This window comes from Diachasmimorpha longicaudata, chromosome 11 (genome assembly GCF_034640455.1).
Source record: "Diachasmimorpha longicaudata isolate KC_UGA_2023 chromosome 11, iyDiaLong2, whole genome shotgun sequence".
NCBI classification, from domain to species: Eukaryota; Metazoa; Arthropoda; class Insecta; order Hymenoptera; family Braconidae; genus Diachasmimorpha; species Diachasmimorpha longicaudata.
This window is the reverse complement of record NC_087235.1, coordinates 2,774,014-2,793,881: the sequence shown is the minus strand read 5'-3', so window position 1 is coordinate 2,793,881 and position 19,868 is coordinate 2,774,014. Positions and strand designations below refer to the sequence as shown.

General features: G+C 36.5%; 1 protein-coding gene across 2 annotated transcripts; it reads left to right on the top strand.

The window, feature by feature from the left end:
* The first annotated feature begins 29 nt into the window (after positions 1–29).
* Calpc (Calpain C) lies at positions 30–19,485 on the top strand. Of its 2 annotated transcripts, none has more exons than XM_064130092.1 (14): positions 30–407; positions 6,975–7,118; positions 7,652–7,721; positions 9,196–9,478; positions 16,191–16,452; positions 16,524–16,693; positions 17,059–17,231; positions 17,307–17,401; positions 17,476–17,708; positions 17,787–17,956; positions 18,336–18,394; positions 18,474–18,621; positions 18,716–18,832; positions 19,174–19,485. In XM_064130092.1, the coding sequence occupies exons 1-14, from the start codon at positions 399–401 to the stop codon at positions 19,257–19,259; spliced, it is 2,019 nt and encodes a 672-aa protein (XP_063986162.1). In that variant the 5' UTR covers positions 30–398; the 3' UTR covers positions 19,260–19,485. The 2 variants fall into 2 exon arrangements, with proteins under 2 accessions (XP_063986162.1, XP_063986163.1); XM_064130093.1 differs by lacking the exon at positions 30–407 and adding an exon at positions 6,865–6,885.
* Positions 19,486–19,868: the final 383 nt, after the last annotated feature.

The window sequence follows — 19,868 nt, the reverse complement described above, 5'->3', positions numbered from 1 at the left end:
AGGATAAATGGAGGTGGACTATAGCACACAGCAATCGGTCTGTTACTCCGATTCGAGACAGTCTCTCTTTCGTGCGGTCGACGATCGAGTCTATCTGTTGCTCCTCCACTTTGTTTACACAGTTTACTATTTATTAAATTAACGTCATCAATCATCCAAGTTTTTTTCAAGTGCTGAGACCCTGGATTACGTGGACAAGTAAACAGTGACAACCAGTGAATTTTTTTTTTCCCGCCAATCGAGGCGGAAATCCCGGGAGTATTAGTACTAGTGTTGTGTGTTTGAAGGGAAATAGTCGTAATTTCACAGGTCAAAAGTGAATTATCGCTCGAGTGAGGGTCCCTTGGGGCCCCCGAAAGGATTTCACGTCTGGTGACAGCACCTTGGTGATTGAAAAAATGGTCAACGTAAGTGAAAATCCTCAGGAATGAAGTTACCATTGAATTGAATTTTTTTTAGAATTTTTGTTGATGCCCCGATGCCGTCTCCCGATTCGCTAACCCGACTATCACATGGGTTTACTAATTCAGGAAGGTTTTCTCTCATCGAGCGAGGTCGAAACTTTCGTGTCACGCTCTGTGGAGACCCGTATTTTTTAAACTGAATATTCTCGGACTTTTTCCACACCCAGACTTGCACGGTATTCGATCGTAATTTCTCTTTGATGCTCTCTATATGACCATTATTTTTATATATAATTTTTCAATTTTGTTAATAAGATGGTTACGCTCTTTAACTTCCAGTTGGGGGAGAAAGAGTTGGTCAGGTTAATAGTAATTTCTTCTCTATTTTTACCGATTAGAGAAAATAAAATGAATAGTGGTGGATAGAAATCGAAATTTTGTTGTCGTTTTCAGTCGAACGACAATGATCCCGATTTGGGAGGGACATAATTCATAACATTTTCACTTCTGCTGGAAATTAACGAGAATTTCTAGTTCCCAACTCATCTGAATTTCTAATGAAAATTTAAATACTCGCTATTAAATTACACCGAATCTCCGATTCTTTGGAAATTCGAGAATTTATTGATCTGAATTTTCCGGATTTCCGGAAACGTAAATTTTTCATTATATCTGCGATCATTAAACTAGGGTCGATAAAAAAATTGTTAAATCAATGAAATATTGATAAATAACCATCTGGAAGCGTAACCAATTTATTACTAATCAGCGTTTAACCATTTTCCCTCATTTATTTGAAGATATTAACAGCAAAAATAATAAATATACAAAGTTTAACGTCGATGACAGTAATTATTGAACCGTAATTGAAAAATAGTCATTTGAATTTCTTGGATATCCCTGAAGTGCGGCAACTCCACATCGAGATGAGATAATTGACATTAAGAACTGAAGTTGGAAAGTTCTCGATACCCTGGAACCCATTCACCAAATTATGGAGAAATAAAATAATGGCATATCGTAGGAGTTTGAGACTAATAGGCGTCGGAAGTAATCCATATGGGGCGAAGGAAGATACCACTGTAGAAATCGATTGTGAGACAATTCGCGAGGGCGTAGTGTGCCCCACGGTGATAATCGCACAGGTGGGCGACCTTTGTGAAAATTCTCTCTCCACATGAACAAATCATGTACAAAGGCGACACACACCACTGGATCTCCCCGCAATTTTTGCATGTTATTACGTGTTACTTTCGTATTTCCGCCCACGAAATTCTACAATGTCATCGCATCACATCAGCCGTCTTATGTTGTAATATTCCACCGAAGGAAAAGTTGGCGATTGTCAGTCTGACAGAGTGAAATATCGATCACACATTTCAATTCTATGATTTTCCAGTATTTTTATTATTTCTCATTTATGAAATTCCAGTGTCGGACGATGGGAAGAGTCGATTGGTCTCGAAAAACGGGGTCTCGTGTGTTGCCTCGTCTTCGCTCGACCTCGAAACACACAAAATATGTACGACCGACTCTTCCTCACGTGCGGAAGATGGATAAAAACGGGACGTCAGCGAGACCCTGCGCTTACGAAAAATGTACATATGAGAGGAAAAAAAGGACGAATTAATTTAGCAATTCTTTCGGTTAATTTTTTTTATACACTTTAGAAAGTTTCTCTTCCGGTGCGAGATCAGCTCAATCGATTTTTGATCATGCGCCAGGGGCAAATCGGCTTTTTTCAGCGGAATGTACGATGAGTACTGAGATAAAGTAGCGTGACAAGACTGGGGACGCGATTCCACGGGGTTCAAGATCCTTCTGCGATGTTGGGAACATCGTTGGCTGGTGGTAGCGCTTGCCAGAGGCTATGGGTTCATGTATTCCTGTGATCTATCCTCAATCTCCCTTGATTGCTGTAAAATTACCTTCGGAAAAAAGCAAAAAAACGACAGGACTCTAGTCAATCAAGGAATTCTTCTTCTATTTAAGGATATGTGAGTTCCTCTTCGGTTGAGATCGACGACAGACTAGAAATTCAGAGATTTTCTATCATTAAATTAGGTAATTTAAGCGGATGACAAAAATTTGGAGGAATTCGGGAGTTTCAGAGGCTTTCACGGTTTTCTAAAAAATTATAATTCTTGTGAATAATAATTTTCTTCTTATAAATAAGTCGTTGATTTTTTTTTAATATTTTGAAGCTTCATTTTTTTACGAGACATAGATAGAAATTCAGACGGTAGATGGCTTATTACGATTTTCAATGAATTATTTTTGGAATGGGAAATTCATTGCTGATTAAAAAATGCTTTTCCCTGGATACACGTTTAAAAATAAATTTTCGAAGGCAGATAGAATGGTCAATATCGTCTGTTCCCCAACAATGGTGGTGATTGAAATCAGAATTTACCCTCTGGCCTGTTTCCAATTTTTTCAGCTGTTGTATGATCCCCTAAACTGCCCGGAAAACATTTGGAAAATTATAACAAGTCACATGCAGCCATCGCTAGTCATACCGCATTTCATGAAATTAAATGTTGTAAAATATCAACACGTTTTGCACATTTTATCTCATAAAATAAATAATAAAACTTGTTATCAAAGAGAAACATAACTTTCATTTTATATAAAAAAATTTCTAGATTTTTTATACTAATACTATAAAATCCAGATTTCAATGACAATCGAGATGTTCATTTTCACAACAAATACAATTAAATGGCAAAAAAAAGAGATAATTTCGAAGTGCATTTGAATTTTCTCGGTCGAATTGTATCATGATTAAGTGGAAAAATTAAAAATGAATATAATTAACTAGGAAGTCAATTATATTTATCAGGTACTTGCTCGGTAATTATGGGCCATTTTCATAAGAGTGAAATCTCATATCCTCACAGCATGACGACACCGAAATTCCCATTCAATTGATTAAAGTATCGTTATTGATCCGGGGAAAGTGGAACTGCAATCGGCGAAACGGTATACGCGCAACGAATTATTCACAATCAAAAATTATCACGGCAATACAACTGGTCTCCACCGATACATCGACTCCCCTGTCCCGTGACAGCATCTCAACCGTAACAATTGTCAGTGCAACCAGAAGGAAACTAATTTGTTACTCCATTTTTCATAAAAAGTGAAACGCATATTATAGTTTTCAACCATTAAAATTGAATAAATATCGAATTCATACAAGTTAATAGCCTGTGACACGCAATCGCAGCAAATAATCATTCAGCTAATATCCTTGAGCCTCATTTCAATCTCGACAATCCACGTGTGTCGTTTTACGAGGCCGAAAACCACTGGCCAGCTATCAGTACATTTTAATGATCCAGAAATACACAAAACCAATTAAACTGAAACATCCCATTATCCTGGAAATGCCCCTCGAGCGTCGAATGGAATGGCCTATCATAAATTTCAATATCAATTGAGACACTAGAATCGAATAGTTGTTCTGCCACTTTAGTCGGTGAGTGAATGGAGAAAAGTGCATTATTAAAACAAAAATTACGTTCGTACTTCTGTTTTTATTCAATGTGTCATGAATTTTAATCACTACTTTTATTATTTCCTTTTGTTTTTCATGGATTCACTGGAAGCACTAGTTTTTTTTTATTGACTCGCTGTTTTTCCCACTTTTACGATTTTTCATCGATATTTAATTGCCATACCGATGATTAAGAGGATAATTTCTGGGTAAAATGACTCCTGTGTTCCTGAACATTATTTCAATTGTGAAATTTGGCACAACTTTCGACGGAAAAAATTTTGCATTTTCTTAAAAATAATTAGACAACTTAATTTTTCATTCTCTGCACGACTGACTATTGAAATTGCATTCCACTGTTAACCATTTTTGTTTCACTAATTTGCCAGAAATATCGGTAAATATAATTGTTCTCCAAAAATAAATGAAAGTGAAAATAAAAAATTAAGAGCTGTTTTCAATGATTAAAAAATTCACAATTTTTGAGCACTGAATGATTCCCATTTTATTAAAAATTAATTACTCTTTGAAAATTTTATTTAATCAAATTTCCACTCAATTGATTTCCACATATTTCCCTCCCCTTTTACTACCAACTTGTCCATGAAATTTCAATTCCTTTCCTACAATCTACCCCAGGGCTGTTCAAAGGTCAGTAATTACCACGTTCAACATTAAATTATTCTCGTTTATCTTATCCAGACCTCTCGTTCCTTTCAACCGGAAGCATTCTAATTCGTTGAAAGCAATAAACAATATTAAATTGAACGATAATCGTGAAATGTAATTGCGATTATTGTGCATCAGAATGGAGGACATTTATTTCAATGTTCGCCAGGGACTTGTGATCACACTTCCTTAATGAACGTAACGGTCTCCAAGATGCATCAATTTTTCATTGAAATGTAAATGAGATCTCCATCTGCACCAATTTCTTCCGACACTGAATGGATTTCCCGGGGAATCGCTGGTGCATGTAAACTCCAGCAGTCCTCATTCCCCGACCTTGAAAACAATCTGAACCGAAATAAAGTATTACATATTCATGGGTGGGAGGAGAATGAATAGTGTAAAGAATGCAACAAGTGGATGAATTGAATTGCATTTGAATCGTGGGTCGTAGTGCACCGGGGCAAAAGAGTATAAAAGTATAAGAGCATTGCACACGCCAAGTCCCACAGTTTTTCCCGTTATCCGAGTTACCTCTTCATGTTGTGAATCTAACGGGTGTCACTTAATTTATCCGGCCAACTTGGTGAATAAAATTGTAACTCAAACACAAAGTGATGAGAGACACTCATTTGCTTCACAACAAATGCAAATGTTTGGTCAATGAAAATTCACGGAATTCATTTTAGTTGTTACGGAGACATCAGCGAGGGAAATGGTGTGGATCCACCCTGGTATTCCTCTCCCCCTCCCCCCCCCTCTCCACTGGTGGCTCCACTGTAATTTTCATCTTCTTCATCGCTCTAGTGGAACGACAATCATCGCCAATGTGTATGCGGACCGATGGTTTCCTCTGTTAAAAATCCATTGGCATCGCTTTCACCGGTTGTTGCTGTCTCTCGCCGAAGTGAGGTCGATGACGATGAATGTGACGCAAGATAAATAATTAAAAAAACGGGTTATTAACGTGATTATGGGGATGGAGTTTAGATGAAAAATACAAACGATGATGAACAATGGCGAATTTTCGGCCACACCTTGAACTAGTATCCGCTGCGATGATGTCGGGAAATGTAGTCTCGTCAACTGCGTAATTAGTCGGGTAATTGGGATAGAACAGATGGAAGAGACTTGCGGTAATTAGAAATGGTCTCATGAGAGATATAAAAATATTTCAAGTGATGGATATTGTTGGTGGCTTCGTAGAGAAATGATTAAGGGAGATTGGCCAACTTGACGCGAAGTTAGTGGATTTTTTAATTAATATTTGCGAAACTGTCGAGAAAATAGAAGACCAACATTTGTTTGTCGGTCTTCTTTAAGATTTTAAGCAGCTGAATAACAGTTGTTTCTGCAGACGGATGATAGGACAATTTTCTTCGAACCTCTTCTGACTTGGCAGAAAAATGCGTTGGATAAAACAGGGAAACATTGTATATTTTTTCGTGTATTGATTTATCAATTTATGATTATTGACAGTGCTTGGTATGTGTGGACAAAAATAAACCGTCTGTTCATAGCTGTGTTTAGTCCATGTCAGTATTTTATACTTTTTCTGAGAACAGTGCCGGAATGTTTGGAATAGTTTTAATAAACAGAAACAGAGAACGAAAAGGAAGAAATGAGTGAACAAGGGCCTTTTGTTGAATGGGTCCAGAGTGTGAAAGCTCTGGTCACTAAGGGTTAGTTCCTCTGGAGAAATCATAGGAGAAGGATCTACCTTCTGCCTGCGATAATGAAGAATTAAAGTTTATAATCAAATCGTTTGATATTATTTAATAAATCCCTATCCATATTCCAATAATGATTGTGTATGAATTGATCACAAGTTCAGTCGATCGAAAGCTGGAGCCATATTTTTGTCTATTTAAAATTATTCTATCCTTTAAAAAATTTCACATTTCACATTTTATTATCGACCTGAGAAATTTAAGATTTTTTAAAAATAACTATGAAATTAAGAAAATTCTAAAGCACAAAATCAACCTTCAACATCGTCCTCGTCAAGTTCTCAACCAAGAAATCCGCTCTCATTAGAACCGTTCATATTATTCTCAAATTGGGGAGATTTTTACTTCGAGACGTGCGTTAATTAGAGGAAGGTGTTAATTTGAATGGAATCCTCGTGTCGTCATGTTTTAAATACCTCTGCTGTACTATCGGGGTCAAGCCGCAGGAACTCGGTGCGTGGGTACCAGCAACTACACACTTCTAATACGCAATGAAATAACGTATTGCGCAATTTATTTATCCACGAAAAAAAAAAAAAAACATCCACCGCTCAATTTGGAAAACAATGAATACTCACGCACGGTTCGTTAGGCATAATGAATTCATCCACTGAATTGATCATGTGAATTTTTAATTTTATTGATGAATTTTTCTTTTGTTTTTATTTTAAGGATGTGATGAGTGAGTATGAGCGTATCAAGCGTTCGTGCTTGAAACGAGGTGAATTGTGGGAGGATCCGGAATTCCCGGCAACACAGGCTTCCGTTTTTTATCATCAAACGCCGCCCTTTCAGTTTCAGTGGAAGAGACCAAAGGTAAGAAGTTCCCTGGTAATAAGACTAAAAGTGAACAAATAAATACGAAAGAGAAAATTGTCGATAAGATGTTAAACTTACCCCCTCTTTTCGTTTGTGGACAAAAACCCATGTAATAATGATCTGGTGAAGGGGTAGAAGAGGGGAAGTTTGAGACAATGGAGTTGAACCTCGTAACAGAATCCCCTGGGGTACATCTAGTCTGTAGATAGGTAATATTCCTGGTAACCGAGGAGTTTAAACAGCAAGGTCGTTTTCCTGCATCGTTGCTCTCCCGCTTTGGCTCTACTATAGACGTAAACTGAATACAATTACCCAGATTTTAATCTTGAAGCTTAAAAAAAATATGTTAATGTGAATGGGACATGTACATGGGGAATTACGGTGTGTAGGAGAATGCCGGAAGTAACGCACTGAATATATGACTGACGCAGACAGCAGCGGAAGTCATGACTAAAGAGTTATTGAGTTCCTGATGCGAATTGAAATTAATTGACTATGATGTCATCAATGGGGTTTATTTTTTTTTTCAGGAGCTATGCAATCGGCCAATTTTTGTCAGTGATACTCCAACACAGTTCGATGTGATTCCAGGAAAAATGGGTAAGTGTAGTTGATTTTTTTTTTTTTTTGATAATTGAAGGTTTATGAATAATGTTACGTGCGTAAAATAATTTTTTGAATTTTGGTAGGTTTATGAGACGAGTCGAGGATGACTGTAAAGTCTCACAGGTCGAGAAGTTTTTTTTAGTGAATTTTCAACGCTTTTGTTCATCATGGGGTGTGGAAAAGGGACATTTTACGCACGTAAAACGCAGCGAGGGTTTCTTTTGCGCACAATGCTATGAGAATATATTGTTCACGGATGAGTTGCGGTTTAAACATTCTGGGAATATCATCACTGCAGTTTTGTTGTACGCAATACTACGGGAGAATGAGAATTCCAGTATTATTTATTGTTCCCATTTATTTGCCACTGAAAGCTGTGAATTACGGTTGGTTACGGAATAATGAGGGGATTCAATTAAAATAACTGAGGGAGTAAACAGCAATTTTTGGCTGCATAAATCCTAATTTTCGCATCACGTGAGGCACAAAGTAATTACGGTCTGCACTAATGCAAGTTGAATTGAGTGAAAAATGTGAGGATGAAAGGGGCGAGGTATCCTCCGCATGCCGAAGGAAGAATTCCAGTAACTATCGGAGGCCAATAAATCAGTCTCTGCATCCCATCCCCACGTTATTGCTTCCGTAATTCTCTTTTCTCCTATCAGATTTCTACTTCAACGTTGAAATAAAATCTAATCCAATACTCCATAACTAGATATAAAAATATCATTTCATAACTGAGTGAGTTTCCTGCTTTCTATTGCCAACAACAACCGGAAAATGTACAATGAATTGTGTACACACATTGCATATATGTACATTGAATTGTACATGCACGAAAAATTAGATCATGTGCTAGTGAAAGTGTGATAAGTGAATGAAAATTTTTTAAAATACTGAAGAGCAAAAAAAAAATTTTAACATTTTCGTTCTGCCTCGGTGGCGATAGAAAACAAACTAAAACTGACCAACTCGTTATTCCCAAGGAATTGCCCTTCTACTCCACCTGAAATAATAAACAATCAGACTAAGGAGCAAAAAACAAGAGGAAAAAATAGAATGGAATTGGCGCTGGAGTTGAGTGACAGATTCCTACAATTTTCCCAGATAATTGCCACGATTTTCTCACAAGATTTCAGAACTGTTTTTCAGTATTGAGGTCTATTCAATGGATTTTGCCCCCGATGTCTTGCTTAACTCGTTCATAATTCCCTCAGACGTAGCCATCAGTGAAAGTGGAGTGGCCAGAGTCAGTGGCACTTACACATGATTAAAAAAAAAATGAAGAATGAGCATTAAAAAAAATATTATTATCGATAAAACGGGTATATATCATATTTATCTGGGAAATCATTGAATCGAGATAAGTGGCACAAACTCGTGTACAAATCGACGTTCACTTTCAGTTTTACTCAAGGCTCAGTTATTTATTTATTTCACTGATTGGTATTTAATTGACACATTTCAGGTGACAAATGGCTTGTCTCGTGTCTGGGTGTATTGCACCTGAGTAAGGGACTCTTTTATCGTGTTGTACCAGCTGATCAGGGATTTGGTAATACTGGTGAGTCATCTGGAACACCGACATCTGAGTACGCTGGGGTTTTTCGTTTCCGGCTGTGGTGGTGCGGATCCTGGGTCGAGGTCCTCGTTGACGATCGACTTCCTGCTGTACACGGCCGGCTTGCCTTTGTGCAGGCACGTCACAGTGATCAGTTTTGGCCGGCATTACTTGAAAAAGCGTATGCCAAGTGAGTTCTATACTTTTTTTCTATTTGTTGTCCAGGTGAGGATGTCATGCGGGGGTGGAAAAAATATGGAAACGAAATTTTGGGACGCGTTTAGCAAATTTACGTCATCCTCTGGCGAGGAGCAATTTTATTTTATAAGGGAAAAAGTAGTACACTTAATGTTAATACACTCCAATTGGAACTAAAACGTTTAAAGAATTGTGGGAGGATCCAGAAGTGCTTCTTGTATATAAGAACTAAGTCAAGATTATGAGAGGCTACGGTAAAGCGAAATTTTCACTTTTAGAATATTCACAAAAGACTCCACAAGTGCATTTTTTTACTCGTCTCGAGGTTCATCTCTCTACGGAATTTCCTACTCTAAGAAGATTGAATATAAATTGAAAAATGAGAAAAAAAAATTCAATTGTGCGAAACCCACCGGGATTTTGAGAGAACAATCCGATGAATAAGACCCAGCATCGGAATTTTTCCCTGACGAAGTATCTGTCAATAAAATGCAAATGTCGTTGCAGCGAAAAACTTTACGAGCATTCAGATTCCCCTTTTCTAAATAATTTCTAAGAATAACTGAGAAGAAAGTCCTCCGCAAAATCCCCACAAACCCCTTCATTTCTGAAATATTTCTGAAATGATCTTGACGTGAAGTGCACTCATCTCCCAGTCTCCACTGCAGCTATTTCTCCTCTCAATAATACGAATCTAAATAAAATAAAAAGGGGTAGAAAATTTTTTAATCAGAAGAAATTCACCGTGAATTCCAGAAATGAAAAATAATAATACAAAGACCTCCTCCACCGAGAAGAGTGTGCAGAAATTTTCCTCTGACGAACCAGTTGTCAATAAAATCCCCCTCTAAAAATAGCAGAATAGTTTATCCACAAGAAAGACATTCCCCCTTGGATTTCTCCACCATAGAAGACCGTAAAACCCGTGCCTCTCTGCTCCCGATAACTGGCTAGAGAGCCTCGACCTCGGAGTACAACCAAGAGAAGTCTCTTGGCGGTGGAAAAAGAACCAAAGAACCAAAGAAACAAGGATATAGATAGGATAAAAGCCGAGAGAGTCAGCCTTGGAAAACGAGTAACGTCGTACCGTAAAACTTCTTTCGTCCCCCCTTCTCATCTCACCACCTCTCACCCACCCCCCTCGTGCCCCCCATGAGTTTTGCACTCACCCCCTCGGCCCCCCCAACCCTGGATAGGGGCTTCCAGCATAATGGCGCTCGCAATCACGACTTTTGATGGAGAGAGAAGGGCAAGAGAGCGAAAAAGAAAGACAGTAGTGAGGGGTTGGACTGGAGTAACTCTGTACCACTCGCTTTCATTTTTATGCCTCTGTCTGTTGGCCAAAAATTGAGAGTCATAAATTATCGAGATGAGAAGAGGAGCATGAAAAATATTGGCATTACCTCAGTCATCTTATTTCACATTTGTTAGTGCTTATCCAATGGTATTTCTACTTGTCCTTCCGCCTCGACCGGTCTTTACCACGTTCACCGGGAGTCCAACGATCTCAACCAACAAACTCAACGAGACGTTATATCCTCTTTAAACTTCTCCAATCACTTTTTTTTTTTACTCTGTGTTTATCTTGTCTTGAAAATTCCACTGGATCGATTTATCGTCATAACCGGTGGTGTTCTCGTCATGTGGAACATGACGTATTCCGAGCCGTTGAATAAAATGACGGAATACGGGGGAAATGTACCGGTGAAGACGAAGGGAAATTCCTCAGACAGCGCTGGAAAAGGTTAGCAGATTTGCATTCAAAATTTTTATGATTTTCCATTGAAAATTAGAGAAATTACTCTTGTATCGCTTGTTGGTGCTAATGAATTAGAAATATGCTATTGCATAATTATTTATATCCTCTCAGTATTTATTCTCTTGTGCTATCGAATAAAATTTATCTGCAACTTAATGGCATGAATTTCTCATTTAATTCTGTTTAATTGACGGTTCTATCATCATAATTCTTATAGACATCGCGATCGTCTTTATTTTGGTTTTTCTCTCCTCTCAGCATTTCATAGAATGTAAAAATATAAAAATTACTATGAAAACTATTGAATTACTACTATTAAATTACTATGAAAATCGAAATAGTAATTATCACCCCAGTGGCCGAGCTCGGTCGAAAGAACATCTAAAAATGATTTTGAAAGCATCCTCCACGACTTCAGAATTTTTTTGTTAGTTATTATCACAAAAATATGAGAGAAATAATTATTGGATTGGATTGCCATTAAGTTCGTTTACAAAAATGCAACAATATCTAGACACATATCTAGGTGCACATATGCACAGGCATAAATATGTACGCAATGGGTCAATATAACAATAGTAATTCAGCACTTAAATTCTAAAGATTGCAGTGCTCTCATGTGGAAGGAAAAAAAATAAATAAATAAAATAGTCAATGGTACACGTAATTTAATGGGAATTCCTGGGATCGAAAGAAAGTCCCATCAATGACACACAATCCTTCTTTCCGAGTCACTCAGAGCGCATAAAAATCCCGGCCAAGTCCTAAAGAAGATTCTCGTCTAGAAAGCCTCACTTCTACTGTATATATATAATCCAGTGTGTGTTTTATATGACCAGCGGATTTCCATTAGAGAAAACACCTCAATTTATTTCCTCGAGCGTCACGTTCACGCTGGCTAATCCTCCTCCCCCCCCTTCATCTCCCCTCATTTTCCCTCGTGCATAAAATCAAAATAGAGGGGAGGGTAAAAAAATGTTTGAAATAAAATTGCCATTCACACAACGAGTCCCGCTTTCACTCGGTTGGAATTAAAAAAAAATATATCAAGATCTGTTTAAACGGCTTATTGAAAGACCTAATCAATGGATCCCTTACGACATGTCCGCTTCATAAGGATCATTACGTGGTTGAACAATGCCAGGATATTGGTCAAGTCAAAGTGCTCAATTTCTGTACGTAATGTGATAAAAATTCCCGAAGAAAAGAATATCAATGGCCTGCTTATCTGGCACGCGCTCTGTTCACACATAAACACACAGACATGGCTAGGAAATTTGCGTTTCAAGTACCATCGAGGCTGTACTTTCACTGAGACCATTTTCATGTGTACGAAGTGTTCGATTCCGATGGATCGGAGGTCAGTGCACCACGACGACTTTGCAATTTACCAAAGAAAGAGAAATAAATGAAAATGACAATATTGGATTATGGATAGGGATTCAAATCATATAAAGACGATTTAACTATTAACTTTAATTGTTTATTATCGCACGCAGAAGGTATATCTTTCTGGTATGATGTCTCCAGATCAACTGACTCTTAGTCACCAAAGATTTCACACTCTAACCATTTGACAAAAGCCCCTTGTTCATTTATTCTTTTGCGTTTCTTCTCTGGTTTTATTTATTAAAAACATTCTAAATATTTGAGTACTGTTTGGAGAAAAACTATAAAAACTATGACATACTGAGATGGACTGGAAACAGCTATAGACAGATAATTCATTTTTGTCCACACATATCAAGCACTCTCAATAATTCTCTATATTGGATTATGGACAGAGATTATCTAAATAATATTAAAAATAATTTGACTATAAATTTGAATGCTTTATTATCGCACGCAGAAGGTATATCTTTATCGTATGATGTCTCCAGACAGATCAACTGACTCTCAGTGACCAAAGATTTCACACTCTAGACATTTGACAAAATGCCTTTGTTCCTTAATTCCTTTGTGTTTCTTCTCTGGTTTTATTTATTAAAAATATTCTAAATATTTCAGGACTGTTTGGAGAAAAACTATAAAAACTATGACATACTGAGATGGACTGAAAACAGCTTTACACAGATGATTCATTTTTGTCGACACATATCAAGCATTCTCAATAGACAAGTTGCGAATGAAAATGTGAAATTTAATTTTACGAGCTTATCTGGGGATAACAGTAAACTAAATTTGATTAATTTCAGTGTGTCGTCTTCCCTGAGAATTTACTCACGGAATTACACACAGAATTTTGCTGGCACTTTCGTGTGAATTCTTACGCTACACATAATATAATGATAATAAATGGAAGAATGGGTGGAATCAGTTTAGATGTTGAATTAATTTCCGTTGTAGCTTCCTCCTTGTTTCGAAAAAAATTAGTAGTAGACAATCAATAATTAGTTATCCTACATTTTTAACTCTATATTTATATTTATTGACATTTTCCATTCATTATTTATGCAGATAGATCTGTGAAAACTGGAGGATAAATTTTTTCATCACTAAATATGGTTTTATCTGTAAATAATTAAATCTCTCGCCGGTTAGTTTCACTTTCATGCGCTGATAGAACAGTTAATGTAAACCCCCTCTTACAATTACGCCTCGTTAATTATTAAGAAATCGTAGTGGTACCGGTTAAAAGACGTCGTCAGCAACAATTAAATGGTTCCATCATTCCTATCAGTGTACGTTAATTGTATGTATCCGACTATTCACTCAACGACTCGTCACCATGAAATAATAAAGTTATCTCCCACTTTCGTCACTGGGTAGGTGTAATGTAATGGTCAGTTGTAAATGGTTACAGTTTTGTAATGTGACACGAAAAGCATCACATTGTCGTGACCACCAATGACGTGTTGCCTATCGTTAATCACGAAAATTGCATGTTGATAGTGATTAAGTGTGATGAAATCATATGAAAATCGTTTGGGAAATGTAATCTCGAAAAAAATTGTCCGTGACACCCCCTCGTCAATTATGAGGCGGAAAGTTCCAATCAGATATAATTTAATTTCGTAAATATCTGATTTTCCGTTCCTTTCTCCTGTGTAATGTAATTATCCTGTCAGATTTACAATTCATCGCTTTCCAAAAAATTTTTTTCAGTTGATGGGTCGGTTCGCAGAGTTGGAAACTTGTGATGGACAAGTGATATCGATGTGATCCCTCATTTATTCTGAAATCTTCCCAACTAATCGATTTCCATGTAACTAGATAGGACTTACTCAGCATAATATGAGATCCTTGAAGGATTAAATTGTGTGGTATGATTTATAGCAATTCTCTTCTGTGATGAGCATCCGATACTTTTTAATGGAAAATAAAAAATAATAATAATTGCCTTTTCTTGAATTTTTACATTTTTGTATTTCATAAAATGCTCGTCCCACTGAAACGAGTGAACCAATTAATTATTTCTAAATTTCATTCAAAATCACAAGCGCTCAGTTTTTTCAGCAAATAACAACCACAGCTGACTTCTCTGAATTTATTATTTTGTAAGAAAATAGAGAATATACGCGAATAGTTTATAACATGAGTATAAAATGGACAAAGTGTGATGTATCCCATATGATGGGCTATTTACGTTGTCATAAGACATTTTTTATTTTTTATTTTATTGTAACTTTATTTAAATTTGAAAATTGCAGTGACTTTAACATTTTTTTATGACTTCTGTCTGTAAACTTTTTTAATGCGAAGGGTTGTGCGCAGTTCGAGTTATTTAGTTTGTCAATTACCTCACGTCTTTGGTCCACATATTTCGGACGCTTCAATTTAAAAACAATTGAGGTAAAAAATAAGATGAAGTGGTTAAGTTAAATTAAGTGTGGTTTGAAGGTGGGGTTGACATGTATGTAGGAGACCAGGTTCTAGTCTCTTCTTCACTGTGAGGCAAAATTTTCACACAATCCCACTGTTTCATTGCCGAGCGGGAGTCTCGTAAAAGAGACGACTGCACTTGGCCAGGTTTTTCCCTCAAGTGAGGTTTTCCTTCATCCTTCAGTGAGTGCGGTACAGGGAGTAGAGACCGGGAACAAGGGGGGAATCGTAAAAAACCGAGAGAGCACAGAAAGTGGAAAAAATAAGGCAAACAACAAAAAACTATTACAGTGTACATTATCTTAATGACGTATGAATTTTTTGAAATTCCTCTCCAAATTCTCATGAGAGCTCACTATTTTTTTTTAACCACTTCAAATAAAAGAATTCAACGTTATTGCAAATGCGTGAGGACAATTTTCTTCTGCAAATTTTAAATTTGCATCACTTGGCCAATTTTACAGTTCAGGATTTCGTACAAAATCATTTGTGTAAACTATTGGATTATGGACAGGGATTTGTTAATTAATATCAAACGATTTGACTATAAACTTTAATTCTTTATTATTGCACGCAGAAGGTATATCCTTCTCTCATGATGTCTCCAGAGGAACTAACTCTTAGTTACCAAAGTCTCCCAGTCTGGACCCATTCAACAAAAGGCTCTTGTTCACTCATTTCTTTCTTTTCCTTCTCTGTTTCTGTTTATTAAAACTATTCTAAACATTCTGGGACTATTCTAATAAAAACTATAAAATACTGACATGGACTAAACACAGCTATAAACAGACGGTTAATTTTTATCCACACATACCATGCACTCTCAATATAAACTCATTCAATTAAAATTCATCTGTTCAATTATGTATAAATAAAATGTTCCTAGGAACTTATCATTAAAGGTCTGAAAAAAAATTGAACTGTAAACGATCGGATAATCACGAGAACCTTCGAATGAGATGAAAATTTGAGAAAATGAGTTGAAAAAAAATCTTATTCAATAAAATGACATAATTCCGGGTTTTTTCGGTGGACATTGAGATTACTTTTGTCGGAAAAAAATGGAACTTTCGAAAAATTGATAAACATTTCGTAATTTTTTTCATTGAATTTGGTTTTACAGGCTCCATGGATCATACGAGGCCCTAAAATACGGAACCCTGCTGGACGGTCTGTCAGATCTGACGGGTGGCATTACGGAGAGCATAGCGATACGTCAGGATCCAACGGCCTGCGGTCGAGCACTTGCGAAACTACTAGACATGACCTCGCTAATTACCTGCACTGTCAACAACAATCAGCAACAGCAGATACGTACGAGCACTGAGAAACTGGCTAATGGCATTCAAATGGGCATCAATTATCGGCTTTATGCTATTGAAAGGGTAATTTTTATTTCGATTGTGAAAGAATGATTGTATTGAAAGCAATTAATTTGAATCGATGGGGGGTATAGGTGGAGACATTCAATGGGGAGGCTGTGCAGCTTGTTAAGCTGAGAAATCCACTGGGACCCGGTGGAGAGTACATTGGAGCTTGGGCTAGAGGTGGATTGGAGTGGGACGAAGTACCAATCACCGAGCGCGATCGATTGGCTGTTAGAAATATGGCTGAGGGCGAATTTTGGTATTCAATATTTCAAATGTGTTAATTTCCTCATAAAAAAACTAGTGCAATGAAAAATTTAATTTCTGTCTAGAAAATATTGAGGCATTTAGTTTTCCCCTCAAATTATTTCAAAGATATCTTCTATTATTTATCGTTACCTTCATATTAAGTGTTTTATTTATATTTTTTTATTATTAAACAGTTCGAAGTTCAATAATTTCATAAATATCTGATGATAAAATAATTCTATAAGAATTTAACAGGGGATATTTTTTGTAATGAAATTTACATGTGATTTGTCCTTAAATGATTTTCGCAAAAAAAATTGTGTAATTTATCAAACTCTTTATTCATCTCATCAAATTTATCTGGTTTACCCGCAGGATATCGTACTCGGATTTCGTTAAAACCTTCACCCACCTAGAAGTTGTACATTTAGACGCAGAAACGTCGAGAGACGAGCCCTCTTTACACAGCAAACACACTTGGCAAATGAAACTTTATCAAGGTTCTTGGAGGCGAGGTGTAACAGCCGGTGGATGTAGGAATAACCAAGGTACCCTTGTACATCCCTCTTGAAATTTATTCCCACTCATAAATTATATTAATTTGGATCTTTAATCACTTGCAGAAACATTTCACATAAACCCACAGCTTCATCTGATACTCAGTGAAATGGAGGAGGTAGTTGTCTCATTGAATCAACACTCGATCATGGAACCAAAGGTAAACTCATACACATGATACCTGAGGAGAGAGGAAGTGATGGACGAGTGACTCAATGATTCTCTTATTTCTAGGTCATCGGTTTCACGGCGTATACATTGCCAAAGAACAGTACTGAGTCGATTAATAAGCAATTCTTCAAGAAGAACAAATCCCTCGTCAATTCACAATACACAAATAGTCGACAAGTGAGTCACAGGTGTTTGTTGGAACAAGGGGGATACTTACTCATACCAACAACCTTTGAACCTGGTCAAGAGACAAACTTTACGTTGAGAGTGTACAGCAGTAAGCCGTTGAAATTGAAGTAAATAATTTTCATCAATTTTTCATAATTTCATTTCTCGATGTCACGTAAATTTTATTGTGAGTAATAAATTGTCAGATTGCTCGATACACCACCCACACTAATAAAATCAGCGATTGTGAAGGCGCCGGCGCTGGAGGGTAAAGGATTTTCTCAGTACGAGGCAGTTTTTCTACAATTAGCTGACGAGCATAAGACAGTCAATGCTTTCGAACTTCAGGAACTTCTCGAAGCCTGTCTTCCCAATGGTAATTTATTCAACGATTAGTTTCAAGTGATGCTTTAATACATCAGTAGCTGAATAACAAAATTCTTCGAGTCATTTTTGACTACTGATTAGTTTCAATGAATATCTTGAGATATACAGCTTTTATTACGAAATAAAAAATTTTATTATGATTTTTTTTGGGAGTAAAATGATACCGACGAACCAGATTATTTGAAAATTTTTGTATCTCAAAAGCTGCAGAGAGTCCAGTTTGGTATCAGGGTGACGTTAATTTCCGAGCTAAAAATGAGAACATTTTCTTCTCTTGTTAAAGCTAAAAAATGTGGAAATGCCAATTTATTCATTCATCGATGACAACTGTATCTCCTGTGAATTTAAATTGTCGTTTAACTCTGCAGATTACATAAAGAGCTGTGCATCGATGGAAGTCTGTCGCCAAGTGGTCCTCACAATGGACGTATCCTTGAATTTAATAATCATTTGAATATTGTTGACTTTTCTTTTCCTCGTTATGTTTTTCTTGACTAATTGAACAGAGTACTGGTAGTGGTAGGCTCGAGTTCAATGACTTCAAGGATCTCATGTGTAGCCTGAAGTACTGGCAGGCGGCGTTCAAGAATCACACTAAGGAAAGAACTGGTATTCTCAAGGCTGAGAGACTACGTGACGCGCTACTCGAAATCGGTGAGTTAATCTAAACGTATGCAAAATTCATCCCAAATTCATCGTATTACGCATCCTTTGTTTCAACGGGTAAATCCGGAAATCACTCTTTCAGGATTCCAAGTCAATACTGATGTCCTCGCTGTGTTGATTCTACGGTATATGAGGAAAGATGGGACTCTGAGGTTTGGCGATTTCGTATCGGCTATTCTGCATCTCAGCGATGCGTTCGGTAAGGATTTGCGTCACTTCTATTAATACTTTGAGTCTAACTCGTACTGTTGCAAGTCTAAACATTATTAAAGATCAATAATATTCGAAATCGATCGTTACTTGATTGTAATATATCCTACTGTTTAGACTAGTTATCAACCTATAAAGAAATGAATGAATGAATTATGAAGCGAACTGAGTTTATTGAATATTTGGAATATGTTCATAAATTGAAGAGAAATTACTAAAATGGTTGAAAAATAATTCCTCAGGTTCAAAAATTAAATGACATGAAATACATTTTTTGATAATGATTCATATGCATTGGAGGAAGTATTAATGATTACCCTTATTTTTTAGCAATCTTCGAAGGCAAAGATCCACTTCAAAACGGTAGCATAAAATTAACTCTGTCGGAGTGGCTTCGGTCAGCCCTGATGTGCTGATGCTCATAAGGATTTCACGAGTGCTTTGTAAATAAATTGTCATCGATGAAAGCAAAATTGCTAAGCCATATTGCAATAACCCGTCCCTCTTCATCTGAAAGAAGTTTGTAAATTATCATAGTCCATCATGTTATTTAAATTAATGCATTTATTGATGATGTTTGTATGATAAGGAGGAATGTATCTATAACGTTATAATAAAAATTATTTTTATATTGTATAGAATTGTCTCTGTCAATGTCCGTAATCAGTATCTCCTCCATCATTTTTTAAATCACTGTCGTTTATGGGAGATTAAAAAAAAAAATTGTTATTGTACGAAATATTAATTTGACAGTTTAATTGACTTCAATCGTTTTATCACTGAACTACTGAAATATTCACAAATAAAATGTATCTTGTACAGTGGAGGTGGACATAAAATTATTAATTGCATTGTCATTTACTTAAAAACCACGATAATTGAATGTACAACTTGCCCAGTCCCAGAATGAACGTCGATTTTCATTGTTCATAGAAAATAATAAATTATAGATCATGGGATGAAAGCATAAATATAAACTGACATCAATATAAATAATAAAATATAAATTGATATCAATGACCAAT